At 42.7% G+C, this 20,178-nt stretch overlaps 1 protein-coding gene and 1 long non-coding RNA gene across 5 annotated transcripts in view; one reads left to right on the top strand and one right to left on the bottom strand.

The window, feature by feature from the left end:
• The window catches only part of LOC147019870 (uncharacterized), a 60,737-nt gene that overhangs the window by 17,540 nt on the left and 23,019 nt on the right, over nucleotides 1–20,178 (top strand). Inside the window, exons 5-8 of one of the 2 annotated variants that reach the window (XM_085894651.1) lie at nucleotides 886–945; nucleotides 5,835–5,894; nucleotides 15,901–15,960; nucleotides 18,785–18,824. In XM_085894651.1, the coding sequence (XP_085750777.1) occupies nucleotides 886–945; nucleotides 5,835–5,894; nucleotides 15,901–15,960; nucleotides 18,785–18,824 (220 nt within the window). The remainder of the gene's footprint in view (nucleotides 1–885; nucleotides 946–5,834; nucleotides 5,895–15,900; nucleotides 15,961–18,784; nucleotides 18,825–20,178) is intronic. The other variant, XM_085894652.1, reaches the window with a different exon arrangement.
• LOC147019871 (uncharacterized) lies at nucleotides 450–14,852 on the bottom strand. Of its 3 annotated transcripts, none has more exons than XR_015061550.1 (4): nucleotides 14,326–14,852; nucleotides 1,684–1,772; nucleotides 1,332–1,391; nucleotides 450–1,050 (listed from the first exon to the last, which is right to left on the bottom strand). It is a non-coding gene; the product is annotated as an uncharacterized LOC147019871 (long non-coding RNA). The 3 variants fall into 3 exon arrangements; XR_015061549.1 differs by having other exon boundaries at nucleotides 1,332–1,445; nucleotides 14,326–14,850; XR_015061548.1 differs by lacking the exon at nucleotides 1,332–1,391 and having other exon boundaries at nucleotides 14,326–14,849.

Here is a 20,178-nt window from a genome sequence, read left to right as displayed (position 1 = left end):
TTGACATACAGCAGCTGACACTATCATAGTTAAGGAATAGAAAGTTGCGATGGGTGCTTATTCATTGGTCCTTTTGAGCAAAAAGACAGGTGTATATGGAGTTGTCATCATAAAGTGGGTCTGACATTACACTGAAAAATATCAAATTATTAGATTATATTGTAATGCCTGGGTACTGGAGAGGCTGAGGAGGTGTTGGTACAAAACCTGGTCAATGTGGGATGGATCTCTTTGCATAAATACCAATCCCATGACTGGTACAGATATCTGTCTTGTCAAGACAGAAACGAGAATGGCAAGTGAGCGAAACAGAAGTTACGGCCATCCTGTAGGAGGAATGTTTGTGAAACACAGTGTCAGGATCAATTTGTACGGCATTCAAAATGCTTTGCGTCTCAAGTAGAAAGAAACAAGATGCCAAGTGTCAACTTTATTTAGCATTGTATTTATTCATCCTTAATTTCAATGAATGTAGCCTATCTGATTTTCAAAGAAACCAGGCCCGAATAATAGAAACATTCTTACTACTCCTTCAGCGATTCATCAATGATAGACATCAAGGAGTGGTCCTTTTGAAACTGTATACCATGCAGCTCAGAAATCAGATATCCAAACAAACAATAGTCAGTTGGTGTCAAGTCAAGATTGTCGGGTGGTTTGTTGGATATGGTTTTGGAAAACAAAAATCGATATCCAAGTCATCTCAAGATGAAAAAAGACAGAAGACGGTGTTGAAGTTCACACAAATCATTGTTAACAAGTACTGGAAAAGCAATCACATTTTTTGCTCTGCAATGGGTGATTTCCCCATAACAAGTGAAACCAATTTACCAAAACCAGTTTGACTAATACCACGTGTTCTGTGCCATTGTTTATATCTTACAGAAACAGAAGAGATTTTCAGATTTTCTTTGGGATCCAGTCTCCATTTTCACTCTTTTCAAGGTATGATGTCATTCAATAGTCCAGGAACATGCAACTGCACCAACAATACATTCACCTCCAGAATTATTCAGTTGAGCGGAAGAGGTGAAGCAGAGATTATGGAACCTAAGGAGACATGTAAGAATGTCACGATGTAGAATGGGGGCATGTGCATGTGTGCGCAGTGTGGTGTAGTTTGTGTGTGGTGCATAAGCGTCATCAACGCCAAACATGCAATGCAAATAATAAGATGTAATAAACAAGTATTTGTGAACACTCGTGCTATACAAACAGCATCAAACAATCTATCCAACCGCATAGAGTGAAATAATTTTACAATTTTTGTCAAGCCATTGTAAGGAAATGGAGCTCATTCAAACTGTAATTCTTACAGCGAAATCGGATACCTGATCAGACCATGGGACCACCGTAATCTCCTTCCCAATCCTCTTTCCTCCGCCCCACCCCTGGGAGATATTTCAAGATGATGTTTTACATACATTGGACGTGTTTGGTCGACCCTGTGTGGTTAATGTGGCCAACAGATGGAACGTACAAGCAACACACATCACTTCCATGATCGCATTTCTACGATAAATGGATGAGGTGTGTGTGTGTGTGTGTGTGTGTGTGTGTGTGTGTGTGTGTGTGTGTGTGTGTGTGTGTGTGTGTGTGTGTGTGTGTGTGTGTGTGTGTGTGTCTATATGTATATGTATATGTATATATATATATATATATACACACATACATATTTCTTACCACTGACTGACGGACGTGAAAGATCGGTGCCTTCCGGGTGACGTAGAAAGCTGAAATTATGCGTGCCAATGGACATCGAAGCCAGTCCACTGGAAAAAAAATCACAGAATCGTTGCACAACATCCATAAATGAAAATAAAAAAATTAAAAAAAATTCAGGTGAGTGACCCGAGCCAATGGAGAAGCCGGTTTGTATGTTTACACAATGTGTAAGCACACCCCACTGGTGTGCATATGTATGTATGTATGTATGTATGTATGTATGTATGTATGTGTGTGTGTCATTGGTTGTTATCTCCATTTGTGGGTTTGAGGAGATGGAATGAAGTCCTCCCAGGACTCAAACTATCCATCTTCGCTTCGGTAAGAGATCACAGTTCATCGACCAAACTGTTCAACTTTTGTTTTCTCAGAGTTTTGTTCCGAGGGCGCTTTTCTTGATCGTCACGAAACCCTGGACTACCTCGAATTGTGGTTAAGTTGTGGTAATATTCCCAGGGATGTTTTTCAAAATCTCAGTGAAGTTCTTCTTTCTTATTCCTGTTGCTCCAGTTATCACTGGTGCAATTTAGACACTCTTCAGCTTCCAAGATCTCTTGATCTCATTTTTGAGGTCTTGGTATTTGATCGTTTTCTTGATTACTGCATTATTTAAGGCAAAATCGCTGGGAACTGATATCTCGATCAGCAATGCTGTCTTTTCCTTTTTGTTCCTGACAAGGATGTCTGATCCTTAATTTGTTTTCTTTGCGAAGCTTTGTTTTCTATCTTCACACTCGATTGGATCATCAGGTCGTACGTCAACATGACATCCTTATTTTCAATGATTGCCCTTGGTTCGTGTTTCCATGAGTTTTTGGGAACTGGGATGTTGAAATTTTGCAAATATGCCAATGGATCACTTTACATACTTTGTTGTGCCGTTATGTGTAAAGTTGTTCTGATGATAGTTTTTTGCATCCCAAAAGCAGGAGACAAGTACTTTCTGTTTCGACCTTGCAGAACCTACACTTGTCCGAATGCTCAGTCCCACCATTTTATTGAAGCCATTTGTGTGGTGTTCCTGGTCTTGGGCATTTTTAATGATTTGTTCTCCATCCCAGTTGAGCTGACCTCTTCTTCGCCATTCCATTGAATCCGCTTTGTCGATCCCAACTTGGCCAAATTCTTTTTTCTATTTTTGTGCTCTTTTGTCATTCTCCCAGTTGTTGGTGTATATTTGTTGATGCTTTTCTTTACATATTTCTTTTGTCTTTTTTGTAATTGTTGGGGCTGTATTTGTTGCTGTTTCATTTTCCTGGGCGTTTTTTCCTCATACAAATTCAAACACAGCACGAAGAGGAAAGGGGGCTGGGGGCTGGTAGGATGGCCCAGATGGATGCACACTCGTGTCTGAGCCATCTGGTCTGGGTTTGAATGTCTGCTCAGCTATAAACTGTCATCCTGGTGTGTCGCAGGCATGCCGAGTCATAAATACATGTGCCATCCCTTGGAGGGATGTTGAACGAGGCATCTCATCTGCTAGCATTACTTGGTGGATGTTAAAGATCGCACGGTGCCCTTCGCAAAGAGTAGGCGAGCTATCGCCGGCACCCTGGCCAAATTCCAAATTCCTGCCCACGTCACAACAGCAGCACAGCCAAGCCCTCAGCCAATTATGCTTCGCATAGCCTTGTGCTGCAGACAAAAAAGAAGAAGAGGAAGGGAAATACGTGTCGCCAAAAGGCTGCACACAAAAGGAAGGGGTATTGAAGGATTTATTAAATCTGGTATTGGTGTGGCGTAGGCATGATGGGCCAAATGGCCTCCTCCTGCACATTAATTCCTTGTAAATTCCTTGAATGGGGGAAGACTTGAAGTGGCGGTGAATAGCCATCTTGAAGCTCTCAAGGGAAGGATGGGGTTGAACAGACTGAGAAGTTGGGTCAACAGCTGAGAGAAAATAGGAATAAATGAGTGGAGATGAGCATTGAGTCTAGATTTTGAGAGTTTCACCATAAGTGGGTTAGTATTGTACCGTGTGCCCCCAGGGGAAGTTGTGAGTGGAGAACGAAAGGGCAGATGGTACAAGACTCTCATAAAGGTGGCACAAGACAGAGAGGTCACCGACCTGTCTGCGGTGCAAGCGTAGCAGGCTCAGACTCAGCTTCATCAGAGGATATTCCAATGCTTTGAGGGCCTTGTTTTCAATGGTGTCAATATGTGGAAGATGTGAGGCAAGGGTGCCTGTCCAAAGGGAAGATCAGTGCTTTGTTGAGCTCCAGATGAAGGAATTGTAAGCTGCTAATGGTGAGATCTTAGTCGTAGAATCTGGAGCTGATCATGAGCTTGTGATATCCGTTCACCATTCACATGTTCCACGTTTACCGACGTTGAACAAATTTGATGAGTGATCAGCCTTTCTCTGTGCCTATCTCGCTATCCCTTTACTCTGGATCAGCGAACGAAGTTAACGCTGTGAAACATACTGGCCACGTTTCACAGAGTCTGTTTGTGAACAAAATATCTCAAAAAGTTGTGGACGGATTTGCATTGAAATTTTGTGGAGAACATTGGCATGTGACAAGGACGAAATGATTCGATTTTGTTGAAGATCCGAATCTGGATCTGGATCTGAGAATTTTTTCAGTGATTCTTCCCCATTGGGACATAGGGCCAGAAACAACATTTAGCAGATATCTCAAAGAGTTATGGACAGATTCGGACGAAACGTGGTGGGTGAATTGGTTCGGTGACAAGAACAAGGTGATTAAATTTTAGTTCAGGTCCAAATCCAGATGCAGCCTCTCATTAGGATACTAATAAAATGTAACCTCATCACCTTGGCAGAGGTATGCCCCCTACCAAGTGCCCTTCCAGTTATCTTTTTTAATACTCTATTGCATGTATGCATGAGTACTGTAAAGAGGTTTCTTTCTGATGTAAGCTGGTGATGTCATCCCCTGTTGAGTCCATCATTTTGTAGATCATCCAGATCATGAAAAAGTCCACATCTGGACAGGGATAACTGAAAATGTCTGAAAACATATCTGCAACTGCAAGTGGTTCAAGATTATGTAATGATGTTAGTCATTTACAGAAGCAGAGAGGTCAGTTGTATATCCAGAAATTTGAAGTCGCTGGGGTCACAGATCCCTTCAGCTTGCTGGAAAACTTGCTAACCCCCAATGGAGAAGTATGCCAGAGCAGAGTAGCTGCCTGACCTCCCAGTACCTCTCCCTCTAATCTACAATTATCGAATAGACACTTACTTCCTTTACGTAAAGGAGGTGAGGGGAAAGCCTATAAGAACCTGGACGGAAACAAATATTTTGTAGCCATCTGGGTTCATGGGATGAACATACAGTGTATATTAATTCGCAGTGTATGCTTGTAAACACACTGCCTTGTCAATAAACTCGGTGGGGCTGATGGACTGTTGTGATGGTGTTCTATCATGCAGTGAATAGGGGAACTTCTCTCCGCTGGTTCGTTACTCAATAGAGTCCCACCTCTTTGACAACCCCATTTGACTGAACCCTAATCACCTAACGGTCCAGATCAGCAGTGGTTGTTCAGTCTATCTTCACAAATGAATGGAGAGTGTGTCCTGAAATGCTGGATGATTTATTACTTGGCGTGCCGACCCATCGTTTCGCTGACCGGTTTAATCAAAGGACAATTGTATGTTGTACAACACAAAGATATTGGATAACTATGTGTGAGAATTAATGAGCATGTTAAATAAACTGAAATGTGAAAAAAAGGATATTTTATAACACGTTGGTATTATTCTTGCTGCTGTTGCTGTCGTGGCTGTGGTTGTTGTTGTTGTTTGTTTGCTCCTTCCCTGTACTATTCCCAGTATATTTTTATGTTGCTTCGAGAAGTATTACCAAATATAATTTTGTGTGCTCTTTCCATGTCTGTCACGCCGTATTTCGAAAGTGTTTCTTCTGTCATACCAAACAAGTCTCAGACATTGTAAATAGCAGCAGTGAGACCGATTCAGCTCGGTAGTGTTGAAATTGAACACAAAGCCAGTATTGTCGGAGTAATCATATTTTTCTGTTTTGAAATGGGTGACATTGCTTCAATTATAAATGAAAGCCATTTACCAAAACCACTTCAAATAATACCACGTGATCTGTGTCCCTGTGTCTGTCTTGCAGAAACCAAAGGGATTTTGGCATTATATATGGGAGGCAATTTCCACTCTCAATTCCTTCAAGGTAAGATGGCATTCCTGCGTTTTGTGGTGTTGCAGTGTATACACTGTGCCTCGTGATATCAGAGTGTGGGCCAGTGTATGCCCTTCCTTCGAAATAAATAATACTATGGTGCACAGGCCCAATTTTTTTTATTTTTTTCCCTGTGGGGTGGAAGACTCCACGGGGTCGAAGCGTCACTCGCGTTCTCTCTTTTCTTGTGTACAGTTCATTTGAAAGTCTATTTCTCCATTATTCGTGAACAGAATTCCATGAAAATTGACAGGAATATTCTAGAGACCATTCCCCAGGCAGGAACTGAGCCCAAAGTGCGATTGCAGCCCTTTGGGACAAGAAACGGCCCATTTTGGCCCATTTTCTTTAAATGGTTATTTCTCGGTTATTAGTGAACTACGAATCGCCAAGATCTTGTGAAAAAGCCAATGAGTGGTCACACTGCCCATTACACTGCCTTGAGGAACTCCAGTCTGGACAGGAAGAAGGGATGAGAACTCCATTGAGGGCCATATATTGGTTGAGACAGAAGAGGAAGTCTGCAAGCCATGAGTGGAGATGTCCTTGGATACAATAGGAAGAGAGTTTAGTGAGTAGGGTAGGGTACCAGACCAGATCGAAGGCAAGCAATCCGTCTCGGGATAGGGTGGTCCAAAAACAGCAAAAAAAAAAAAAAATAATTCAGATGTTATCTCCACAAGCCTTAAATTATTCCACTATGATTCAATAACGCGCATAAAAAAAGTTAAGTTGATCGGAGGTGATTTAGAGGTCGCTCCATCTGACGACTTTTAGTTTCATGAGTTGGTTAAATAAGGATATGGTCAGGTGCGATTACGGGTACTTCTGGATGTCCGAGGTGGAAATGGAGTACATTTTCGAACTCTATGGGGTCGATTTACTCTAAGAAATGACTGCACCGACATTGAATTCACTACCATTTCGAAAATATTACCTAAAACAAGATTTATCATGACAGGAGTTGAGTAACTAATCCTACTCATTTCGATATTTTTGGTTCACGAAAAAATATTTTCACGAAAAATATAAGTGACCACTATATTCGTTATTGTTGTGTGTCTGTCTGTCTGTCTGTCCCGAGCATAAATCCGTGGGTTTTGATCCGATCCTGATGAAATTTTGGTGGGAGGTTTATGTCATGGTCTAATTGTGTTTTCCTGAAAATGGGCGTGGTCCGCCCATTATGCGCGGAGCCACGCCCAAAAAACATGTTTTTCGGGGGTAGGCGATTTCAATTTGCATCTTCTCCTCGGCGTTTTGTCGAATCTGACAGGGGTTTCGGTATTTGGTTAGCCCAATGGCACCTGCATAGCCCCACAGAGCTCGATTTTTGATTTTCGTCCCAAGGTCACAAGGTCACGAACTTAGAAAATTGTGATTTTGACATTAAAAAATTTCTTCTCCGAGGGGTTTGTCGAATCTGGCAGGGATTTTGGTATTTGGTTAGCCCAATGGCACCTGCATAGCCCCACAGAGCTCGATTTTTCATTTTCGTCCCAAGGTCAAGGTCACGAATGAAGAAAATTGTGAATTGTGTTTTTCGGGGGTAGCCAATTTCAATTTGCATCTTCTCCAAGGGGAGTTGTCGAATGTGGCAGGGGTTTTGGTATTTGGTTAGCCCAATGGCACCTGCATAGCCCCACACAGTTCGATTTTTCATTTTCGTCCCAAGGTCAAGGTCACATGGTCATGAACTTAGAAAATTTCGAATTTTGACATAAAAATCAGACGACCGCCCAAACTTTGAGAGCTTGGATGACAATATTTTTTATGCATAATCTTGAGGTCATTCCCCACCAAAAGTCTTGAAACCATTTTTCTCTATCTCGAACACCTTGCCCGTGGCGCCCCCTACAAGTTTGTTTTTACGCTGATTTCATAAAAGTATGTATAATCCGAGGAGTGTGAAATGCCACATAGCCTATATGACGTAATATTGTTTCTGGAATGTTCCAGAGGAAGTTTTGCACCAAAGGTCATAATCCTTGACCTTTGACCTTTAAAGTTCACAAAGGTCAAATTTTCAAAGTTGTGGGAATCGAACCGGGTTTTCGACCTTCTTCGACGAACTAACTCCATTAAGCAACAGCACGTATCCTGTTTCCTCATTTTAATGTCCACAACATTGTTTTGGGACCTTTAAAGGTTATGCAAAGGTCAATTTTTTAAAGTTGTTGAACGAAACCGGGTTTTCGACATTTTGCAGTTAATAACCTGTCACTCGTACCACATCATGTTGATCATTTTAATAACTTGGTCAAACATTATCACATTGTCTCATCCTTGACTTCTGAAACAATCTACATCGTCAAATACCACTCATGAACCATCGTCGTCTTCAGACTTGTCTCATCTATAATTAATTTGTTGTCCGTCGAAACATTTCTTAGAGTAAATCGACCCCACTGAGTTTGAAAATGCAGTCCTTTTTCACCTAGAAAGTACAAAAGTACACGTAATCGTATCTCACCATCATGGCACATGACCTTGAGCAAATGAGAGGGTGAATAGAACAGAGAGAGGGTGAGCAAAAGCAGCAGAACAGGTTTTTAGGACATGTGGGCTGATGCTGTCTGGACCGGTTGCAGAATCTGAGTCGAGGTTTGACAGCAAGTTCTCCATTTTGTCAGGAGAAAAGGACACAGAGTCCAGGGACAGTTGGGTGTGACTGGGTGAGGTGGGTACAGAAAGTGATGGGTTTGGCACACAAGATTTAGAAGCAAACACGGAGTTTCAGCATTCATCCTGGTGTGTTTGCCACCAGGAAAGCCTGGTGTGTTCGGTGCTGTCCAGTGCATTCTCAGCTCTTTTGAATCACTGACACATACAATTTTTACGACTGTTTCAGCTCATTTTTTTCCTCAAAAAATTTATGCTGGTGTGAAGCCACAGAGGTTTTGTTGCTTCTCGAGAAAAATCAAGTGTCTCTTTAAATATAAACTCCAGTAATATTCTGGCTTACGTCACCCATTTAATGTCATTGTGTAAATGCATTGTCACATTATTAATACCATTTCTCGATATTCATCTTCTCAACTCACACTTACGTCGTTTTAAAAGCCAAACCTTTTATTCACGAGCGTTTTCAGAACTGACAAGACTGACAAAGATGCTTCGAGAGATCACAAAATTGCTTAAAGAATTGCCACCACCTTTGACTGTTTCCGGAAAAGGTTTATTTTTCTTGAAATATGCTTGATTTTTGTTTTTTATTTTATTTATATGTATGTGTACTTCAATATAACTCATTCATCAAAAAAGGGTGGCATCAGAGGTAACTAGAACGACACTCTTCAACTTCACGACTTCGACAGATATGCCTTCCGTCCACATTAGTTCATCATTATTCATGTTTGTGCATAGTTTGATTTAAATTCCTTCAGCTGTTCTCAAATATAACATTTTTACATAACCTTTGACATCTTGACCACATAATCTAATCAGTTCATGTGTACATCATGATACATACTTGTACCAAGTTTGACTTAGATCCCTTCAGTCAACCTCAAGTTATCATGGACTCTAACCTTTGACCTTTGACCTCTTCATCCGTCCATCCATCCATTGGGACCAGACTCTGTGCAGAGCGTTGGTGCTGCCTAAGCAGTCTCCTTGGCTATTGAGCACAATAATGGACGGGTCGCCACTCCGACACAGTATACCAACATGCTGGCACTCATTTTGCTGACCTCAGAAGGATGACAGGCAGAGTAAACCCCACCTGGTATTAATTCAACAGCCAAGGGGGATTTGAACTCAGGACCCTGGGATCCCAAGCCCACCACCCTAACCATTAAGCCAACACCAGGCACGACCTCTTGATACCACCATATAATCCGTTCATCTTTGCATCATACTGTATACTTTGAACAAGTTTGGTCAAAATCCCATCACTGGTTCACAAGTTAGTGCAGTAACATAAGTTTTACCGAACATGACTGAAGATGTTTGACCTTTTGACGCCAAAATCTAATCAGTTCATCTTTACATCATTATAAATGCTTGTACCAAGTTTGTCTTGGATCCCTTCAGCCTTTTTAAAGTTATTATGGCAAAGAAAACCTTTCACAGACGGAGGTACATACGGCTGGAAGGACAAACTGAAAACATAATGCCTCTCGCGACTTCGTCATCTGAGGCATAAAAAGCAAAATATGACACCAGAAGTGGTGATGTGAGGAACGCATTCCCCCCTTATTCGATTAATTCTTTGAATAAAAATGACTGATTTTTGTCATTTCAATATTTGTCACACTTTTCATCAACACATCCCCGACATAAACCGGGGTCTTCCAGTACTCAGTGACACAGCTCTTCGAGAGATTAATTCAGGATAACTCCACATATGTACACTCTGATTGTTGTGTTAGTTGAAGCTCTATTCCTTGGAAGTAGTGGATTCTAATTATCAGATGGTATCTATGTAATTCATCTGAGTCAGTCGTGTCAATGTGGTCAGAGTTGCGTGCACTTGCAAATGACTTTGCCTTCTGGAGAAGAGTCTTGCTGCAAAAGAGACTCTTCTTTCGAAGGCAAAGTCCAAAGCTACCATAACACACCTAAATAATTAAAACAAGAATTTAATAATGTTTAGGAACAAAACAAAAAATTGCATGAGACAACCATATTGGGTTGATGAAAAACAAGTAAACATGAAAAGTACTTTTCATCTTGTTTAGAGTTTGATTTTACCATTCATCAAAGACTGACTTTGAAAGACTGACTTTGACTGCACCATTCATCAAGGATATAATGTCCTACTTGTCGGGAAATATCCTAAATTAGCCCCGAACAAAAGTGGTACTTGCCGAACACATTGTCTCCTTACGATCGTTGTTGACTGGGTGGATGGAAGGCCATAATTTTGACCATTCTCGCTGGGATTTCGTGAATGAATGAACTCTTTTCTGCTTTTTGGTGGAGGCGTCAGCAAATTAGTTCCTTTGTCACTCAAAATGGAAGCCATTACGACAGGAAAGCTGTTGTAGGGTTCCAATAAACCCCCTTCTGATTGGTTGTAGCATGATGCTTTTAAAATAATTGTTCTAATTGGCTGTTATGCTCCAGCAATGCTTACTTTTTGCCTGGAAATGCTCGGTTCATTGGAAATGAAACACAGGTTTATGACATCCTCAGCACTTAAGTGGGATTGGCGGTGGCCAACGCAGGCCCAATCCACCAGATGTGGGTGACTTGGGGCCATTGTGGCGTGTTTTTGTCTCGGAGTGACAGTTGGTTTGTGCAGAATCCTTTCCTTCATAAAAGCAGCATGTTCCATGTTAATCTCGGTGAAAGTATTTGTTATTTATGTCATTAACAGACGGTGTTGAGGGGGATCACTGTGAACGGGAGCAGTGGTAATTCCTGTACTGTAGTGTATTTGATGCTGGGGAGGCATCTCCTTGTGTTTTTATGCCTCCACCGCCAAAGGTTGGCGATATGTTTTCGGGTTTCCGTCCAACTGTCCGTTCATCCATCCGTGTGTCTGTCCGTGATAGGTTTTCGTTTCCGCGATAAGTTAACAATGGCTGAATGGATCCAACTTCAACTTGGTGCAAGTATTATAATGATGCAAAGATTAACTGATTAGATTATGGGGTCAAGAGGTAAAATGTCAGAGGTCCCTTGAGGAAAAAATTCTGTCACCAAGCTAACTTGTGAACCAGTGATGGGATTTTGACCAAACTTGGCTAAAGTACATATGATGATGCAAAGATGAGCTGATAAAGTTTTGGCTTCAAAGGTCAAAGGTCAGAGGTCATGTCAGGTAAAAATGTGATATTTGAGAATAGCTGAAGGGATTTAAATCAAACTTGGTACAAGTACGTAAAATGATGTAATAATGTGGGCAGAGGCATATCGGGCAACGTTGAAGAGTTTTGTTCCCGTTCATTTTATTTTATTGTCTGAGGAAAACATTTCAACCTGAAGTTTACTTTGTGTCCCTGTGTTTGTGAAACAGAGGCAAAAAAGATTTTTTGGATCACTTTCGGGAAGCGGTCTTCCCATCCGGATTTGCTTGGTCCTGTTGTGTTGGTTTTGAGTTCACGTTTGTTGAGGGCTTGATTTGGCCAAGTGCTCATGCATCTTGAGCATAACACATTACTCCTTCCTTCTTCACTTAATAAAAATAATGTGAAAAACTCCGTCTGCTGGGGCAGCAATATAAACTTTTTGGGACGACTGAAGAAATTTGCACATCTAAGGATGAACCCATCACATTATTTCAAAGAATTTTCATAAAATCGCAAAGATATTCACATAAACTTTGATGTAATGTAAAGTCTTATTTATACCTTAAACGAGATCAATGTGAATGTCACTAGTGTGACATATTTCCGACTTCACTGAAACCGAAATTGTGCTTTAAAAATTTTTTTCATACAAATTAAAACAGAAGTCCTTGGCCAAATCTGCAAAAAATATCATACCAACTTTCAGAATGGCATACTGTGCAGGTGAGCCTTGATTTTACTTGGGACACAATATAATTGAATAGAATGCATCTTTCATTTCTTTCATTCTTTCCTTGGAGAATCTTTCCTTTCCTTTCCTTCATTCTCTTTCATTCCTTGGAGTCCATGTCCAAATTGCATTATCCTTTCCTGATCACTTGTGACCCATCAAAACTGCCAACGATTATTGAGAAGCCGACTGCGGTGTGTGGACGACACAAAAATTATCTGTTGCTGATTTGTAAAGGGGCCTCTTCCAAATCATTTAATCCCCCATTTTAAGACTTTTAAGACCCCCATTTAAGGGATAGGACAGACCTTTGCACACATTCTACTCCCCTCCTGCTCGTACATCCTCAGATTGAACGTTTCCCCATGGACCAGTGACCTCACTCACAGCAGGTATTCAATCCATCTCTTGGCAGCATGCCCACGTGATGTAGATGAGGCAGAGGGTCGAGCGACGCAGCTATTGGACGTGGGCAAGTGAAGGCGAAGGTGTACGATTGCAGAAGGCAAAGAAATAAGGAAGAGAGTGAAAGGACAGAAACATAAGATGCAAGAAAGAATGAATAGTCTGGCGAGAAATGAATATACAAAGCGCGAAGAAGAGTGACAAAAAGAAATGCTTCGGGTCGGATTCATGCCGCCAGAGAGGGTGGCTATCAAGTCGCTCCAAAGTTAACAATGAAAAGTGCTTCGAAGCCTGAAAGAAATGCAAGTGAGCAAGCAAAGTGAAAGGAATGACAGAAGGAAGGACACAGAGCAAAGGACGAAAGGACCCTCACGTGTATTGGAATAATAATAAGCGAGCCCCAAACAGTTTGGAAACCCTCTCAAACTCTGAATTTGTCTTTCTCCCTCCCAGTCTTTCTACCACACTTCTTCATTTGAGGCTCTCCTCTCCCCTTTTCTAAAGCCTCAAACCCCCCTTAACTCAAGCCTAGACCTCTCCCCCCCCCACACCCTCCCCCTCTCGAGCCTCGTCCATATGATCGAGATGCCACCTCTGCTTTGGGTTTTGCCATAATTTATTTTCACAGGCATTCATGAAACCTGTTTGAAATGGTTTATTGGGCTGTTGGGAGAATGTGTTCATGATATGTGACTGATGTTTTGTTGAAAATAATGCAGAATAAGGAAAATGACACAAATGGAATTTAGACGACACAATCGCAACGCGGACCTATCAGCATGGGCTTTAGACAGTTAAACGAAACAGTATACTATGAAATGACTGCTTTAACTATGTGAGGATCTCTTTGGGACCCCTGAAAACCTGAATATGAATGGGACCCCTGAATATTGTGATAGTTTTTGGCGGACATCGCCTCTGAATAACTCTGAGGGGACGACGTGACTAAGAGAACACAGATGCCGTTTCCAACTCTCAATCTGGCTGGATCTTTGTGACTAAGATGTGTTTACCATAGTGTTGAGTTAAGCGAGGTGAAAGGGGAACCGTGCCGGCGGTTACGTCGCAGACTTTAGTCAGTTAACTGAGTGGAACCAACATCATGTAACCGCATCTGAGATCGAATTTAAATAAATCCGAGCTGACCATATACCTCAGCAGTCTTACGCCGTCATCAGAATGGACAGAATAAGTCAGGACACGGTTTCGAAAAGAAATTGCCCTTACTGGCAGTCAAAAATGCAAGGATTTAAATGGCAGGCCAAACAGGTATTTAGAGGCAGAGAAAACAATAAAATTGCACATACTGTGCATACAATTATAGCACGTATATATTCCCTCTTATCCCTCCACGACAGATCCGTCCTAGGAACCTTATCAATGACTTAACACTCGACAGTACATATGCCAGCATAATGCATCCAATGTGGAAGGGAGAGATGAGTGATCGGCAAGGAATGATGGGAAAAATGATTGGACGAATGATTGGTGACGAGAATGAGCTGAGATAGAAAGAAAAAGATTGGGATAGAACGGACTCCATGCATACCTTACACTTGTTGACTCTGGCTCCCTCATCCTGACTGAAACTCTGACACTCAGTGCTCGCTCCCCTCCTGCACCTTGCAGAGCCATATCACCGATGTTTCCCTGTGCTGTAGTGGCATCACTCGCGACACGTATCAAATGCATCTCATGACGGGGGAGTGCCCTGGCTTCATGGTATAGTGTGACGAGCACTCTCTTGATCTCCCTTGGACATCGTCCTACACCAAAGTGTCACCTCCAACCCAGAAGCCTCGGCCGGGCGACTCTGTCAAACAGACAAAGATTACATGGTCAGCATCAGTTAAACATCAAACGGAGCCACCTATCCAGATTTCAGGCTTATTCGCCCTCATCAGGATGGTATACCGATAAATATCGAACCAATGATGACCATATTCGTCAATTATACATCAGATGCGCCTCCTGACTGTTATGGTGAGCATCACTGCGGAAGACATAATCCGAACCATGAGCAAATTCCACCCGTCGCTTCAGTAACGGTAATACTAAAGGGAGGAGGGAGAAAAAGAGGGGGGAAGAGGGAGGGAGGGGTGGGGGAGAGAGAGCAGAGAGAGTGAAGAGGTGGAGGGGAGAGGAGAGAGGGGGAACGAGGAGAGGTGGGGGAAGGAAAGACAGTGTGAGGTGAGAGGAAGGGAAGGCAGACGTGCGGTGGAGCGTTAATTACGATTCATTCTGTTTCATCAACAGGAAATACGGAAACAAAATAACGTCTGAAATCCATTTTCTACCAGTCATACTGTAAACACGGTGGTCCAGAGACAAACTCTTATCGAGACATAAACACCGCCCAGATGCATCCGGAACCAAGCTGGCTGGAGACAAATACTGCTCGGACACATCCAGAGACAAACCCTGCCCGAACACGTCCAGAGATAAACACTGTCCAGACATAACCACTGTCTGGATATGTCTAGAGAAAGAGTTGGGAGGGGAGTGTGAGAGAGGAGATGTGGGAGCCGGGTGCTGCACACTCTATTGGGAGGCGGTCGAGCAAGGATGGGGCAGAGAGAGAGAGAGAGAGAGAGAGAGAGAGAGAGAGAGAGAGAGAGAGAGAGAGAGAGAGAGAGAGAGAGAGAGAGAGAGAGAGATGGGGGTAGGAGAGTTAGTGTTATGCTTTATGAACAAAACACACACACACACACACACACACACACACACACACACACACACACACACACACACACACACACACACACACACACACACACACACACACACGCTTGGCCTATAAAGCATTTTTTTTCTGGAATCTGCAGGTTGGAGTCAGTGTGATTACCAACTCCAGTATTCACTGTGTACAACCCAGAAGCCTTGCGGAGCTTTCACTGAAAAACAATGTTTTTGTTGCATTCATCTCGATGTTTCATTGACGTTACATTCATCTAGATGTGCTGTTCTAGTTGCATGTATGTTCAATATTGCTGATTGCTTCCTTAAAACTCCAAATTGTCTTCAGCGTTTTGGTTTCTCATGGTTATCTCCTACTTAAAACCTTAGGAAATCGAGTAAGATCACTGAGTAACACGAGTTGCTTGGGTGCCTGTTTGTCACACAGAAGCAGCGAGGATTTTCAGATTATCTTCATGAAACAATCTCCAAACTCCTTCCTCATAAGGTAAGATGGCGTGCATTCAGAAACAGAAACACATTGTCGTGGAAGGTCAGAGATGTTGCCGAAAACATGTCTGCACATCAACAATACTTTTCTGTGGCGTCGTAGCAATACCCATTGTGCGATAAAATATAAATGTATATTCAAGTCAACTGAGTAGAAATACTTGGTATGTATTTTTGCAACCCTCTACGTTATTTACTCATGATTCTTTTCTGATCAACTGGTTTTACATCCACGACTCTTCTTGGCAAACGACTGTATGTACTAACCACTCAGTAAAAATCCTTTCCTCAACCATGTTACAACTTTGCCTTTCATTTAACGCAGTGCCATCTTGAACTGTCTTCTCCCTCCAACTGAAAAAATCTGCACTGACTCTCAATTCCTTGTAAAAGTTAAATCGCATCTCAATGTTCTCATTTTTTTTTCCTCATGTGATTACTCCCTGTTCTTTCTAATCTTCCCGCATTCCTGAAAATCACTTTTTCACCCCTATGTACAAGAGTAAGGCTCATGCATTAGCAGGGATTCACTGACAATGGAAAAAGCCAGGCAACAATTAGGCACAATCAACAAGGAAATGAACAAACAGGAAAATAAGAGAGAGAAAGAGGAGGGGATGAAACACTGAAACCAGGAAGTAAGAGTGCTGGGTTAAGAAGAGGCAATGGGGGTAATAAAGATCATGGATCAGCATGATGGATGAGATGAGGTGGCAGTGCACTGCAAGAATGGCTTCTGGAAGGTATTTTCATTGACTGGAGAAGCGATGAACAAAGGAGTGTAAGTGTGCAGTCATGCTGGATTTTGAAGGTTCAACCATGAGGGGTGATGCTTGGTGCTGGCTTAATGTTTAAGGTGGTGGGCTTGGGATCCCAGGGTCCTCAGTTCAAATCCCCCTTGGCTGTTGAATTAATACCAGGTGGGGTTGACTCAACGTGTCATCTTTCCAAGGTCGGCAAAATGAGTACCAGCTTGCTGGGATGATTGAGCCATTCGAGTATCCTGTGTCGGAGTGGTGATCCATCCAGGATTGTGCCCAATAGCCCAGGAGAGTGCTTTGGCAGCACCGACGCTCTGTTCAGAGTATGGTCCCAATGGATGGATGGATGAGGGGTTATTAGATGAACACATACATCTTCAAGTTGTTGGAGAGGGTTGAGAGAGAGAGAGAGAGAGGGTGAGAGAGAGAGAGGGTGAGAGAGAGAGAGGGTAAGAGAGAGAGAGGGTGAGAGAGAGAGAGGTGAGAGAGAGAGAGGGTGAGAGAGAGAGAGGGTGAGAGAGAGAGAGGGTGAGAGAGAGAGAGGGTGAGAGAGAGAGAGGGTGAGAGAGAGAGAGGGTGAGAGAGAGAGAGGGTGAGAGAGAGAGGGGTGAGAGAGAGAGAGGGTGAGAGAGAGAGAGGTGAGAGAGAGAGAGGGTGAGAGAGAGAGAGGGTGAGAGAGAGAGAGGGTGAGAGAGAGAGAGGGTGAGAGAGAGAGAGGGTGAGAGAGAGAGAGAGAGAGAGAGAGGGTGAGAGAGAGAGAGGGTGAGAGAGAGAGAGGTGAGAGAGAGAGAGGGTGAGAGAGAGAGAGAGTGAGAGAGAGAGGGTGAGAGAGAGAGAGGGTGAGAGAGAGAGAGGGTGAGAGAGAGAGAGGGTGAGAGAGAGAGAGGGTGAGAGAGAGAGAGAGAGAGAGAGAGGTGAGAGAGAGAGAGGGTGAGAGAGAGAGAGGGTGAGAGAGAGAGAGGGTGAGAGAGAGAGAGGGTGAGAGAGAGAGAGGTGAGAGAGAGAGAGAGAGAGAGAGAGAGAGAGAGAGAGAGAGAGAGAGAGAGAGAGAGAGAGAGAGAGAGAGAGAGAGAGAGAGAGAGAGAGAGAGAGAGAGAGAGAGAGAGAGAGAGAGAGAGAGAGAGAGAGAGAGAGAGAGAGAGAGAGAGAGAGAGAGAGAGAGAGAGAGAGAGAGAGAGAGAGAGAGAGAGAGAGAGAGAGAGAGAGAGAGAGAGAGAGAGAGAGAGAGCGTGCAATATTGGTGAAGAGGTGGTTTCAAACAGACCACAAACTTGCTTGCATTTGGAAAACAACAGACCTGGTACTTTGACCTCATCAGGGGAGAGTCCAATAATGTTGAGGACTTTATATTTCACAGAATTCAGGAGAGAGATGTGATTCTTGGGTGCCAGCCGAGAGAGGAGAGCAATACTCCTTTGAGCTATGGATAAAGGCCTTGTATACTGAGTGTTCATCTGATTTTCAAAGGAAATACTTGGATCGACATTGGATACCCAGTCTGTGGCTGGCTTTGGAGACCAGCTTTTCTCTGCAGGCCTCCGAAAACAGCCACCAGTCCAGGAGAGGCCATGGCTGATTGTGAGGGCTGGAAGTTCAAGAGACCGAACCTCTTCTCGTGGCTGACCATGGAAGTAGACATGTGGGTTGTTTTAATGATCCATTGAAGGACATGTTCCATTTATCAGACCAGCATCTGTGGTTACTATACTTTGAACCCTCTCCATTCGAGCTATATCCTTCTCACAATGAGATAATAAATGAGCTTAATATCCGGAATGTGGCATAACTCCACTTTTATTCAATGTCACTAATTCTTCAGAGTTGTGCATAATGCATCCACTAACACAACCCAAAATCCAATTTGCCATTTTTTTTGCTTGTCATATTTGTGTTTATTGAACCTGCAGTTGTAACTCAGCGTTGAGTCACAGCCAAACACCCCTCACCTGATGTTTGTTGGGAATTAATTAACGTGATTTAAAGTCATTTTTTGTGTTTAGATATTTTAAATTGGAGTAAAAACTTCACAATGTAAAATTTAATAATGTCTGTTTTCAACAGTCCTCTCCTGAAGATGCTTGGAAATTAATCTTGGATCAAGGTAAGTAATCTTTCATGTTGGAATATATTTTTTTTTCCAGTGCCTCCAGAAAGTATTCACACCCCTCGATTTTTGTCACATTTTGTTGTGTGACAGCCTGAATTTCAAATTGATGAAATTTAAATGTTTTCTCACCGATCTACACAAAATACCCCAACATGACAAAGTGAAAACGTTTTTATAAATCCTTACAAATTAATTAAAAACGAAAAGCTGAAATGTCGTGTCATCAAGTGTTCAACGCCTTTGCTATGACACTCCAAATTGAGCTCAGGTGCATCGAATTTCGTTTGATCATCGTGGAGATGTCTCGACAACTTGATTGGAGCCCACCTTGGCCAATTAAATTGATTGGACATGATATAGAAAGAAACACACCTTTCTATGGAAGGTCCCACAGTTGACAGTGCATGTCAGAGCAGAAACTCTGTCATGAAGTTCAAGGAACTGTCCGTAGAATTCCGAGATAGAATTTTCAGGAGGCATAGATATGGGGAAGGGGATAAAGCAATTTCTAGAGTGTTGAAGGTTCCCAAGAGCACAGTGAGCTCCATCATTCAGAAATGGGAAGAATATGGAAAGACCCAGACTCTTCCGACAGCTGGGCGTCCGACCAAACTGAGCAACTGGGCAAGAAGGACCTTGGTCAGGGAGGTGAACAACAACTCAATGACCACTCTGACAGAACTCCAGACTCTTTGGCTGAGATGGGAGAACCTGCCGGAAGGACAAGCCTCTGCAGCACTTCACAAATCCAGGCTTTATGAGAGAGTGGCCAGACGAAGGCCACTCTTGAGAAAAAGGCACATGACAGCACACCTGGAGTTTGCAAAAAGGCCCATGAAAGGCTGAGAGCATGAGGCAAAAGATTCTGTGGTTTGATGAGATGAAAATTAAACTCATTGGCCTGAATGCAAAACGTTACTTCTGGCGGAAACCGAGCACAGCTCATCATCCATCAAACACCATCGCTACCGTGAAGCATGGAGTTGGCAGCATCCTGCAATGGGGATGCTTTTCAGTGGCAAGGACTGGGAGACTTGTAAGGATGGAGGGAACAATGAATGGAGCCAAATCCAGGCAAATCCTTGAGGAGAACATGCTTCAGAGTGCAAAATACAGTAACTTAGACTGCGGCGAAGATTTATGTTCCAACAGGACAATAACTCCAATCATACAGCCAAAGCAACACTGAAATAGCTTCAGAACAAGAACGTGCAAGTCCTTGAGTGGCTCGGCCAAAGCCCAGACTTCAATCCCATTGAGAATCTGTGGAAAGACTTGATTGCTCTTCACCTACACTCCCCGTCTGCTCGTATTCACTGGTAGATGTTAAATATTCCGTAATGTCTTT

Source organism: Eptatretus burgeri, chromosome 9 (assembly GCF_056783735.1).
Source record: "Eptatretus burgeri isolate ZD-2024b chromosome 9, Ebu_testis_v1, whole genome shotgun sequence".
Lineage (NCBI taxonomy): Eukaryota > Metazoa > Chordata > Myxini > Myxiniformes > Myxinidae > Eptatretus > Eptatretus burgeri.
This window is presented reverse-complemented; position numbering and strand designations above follow the sequence as displayed.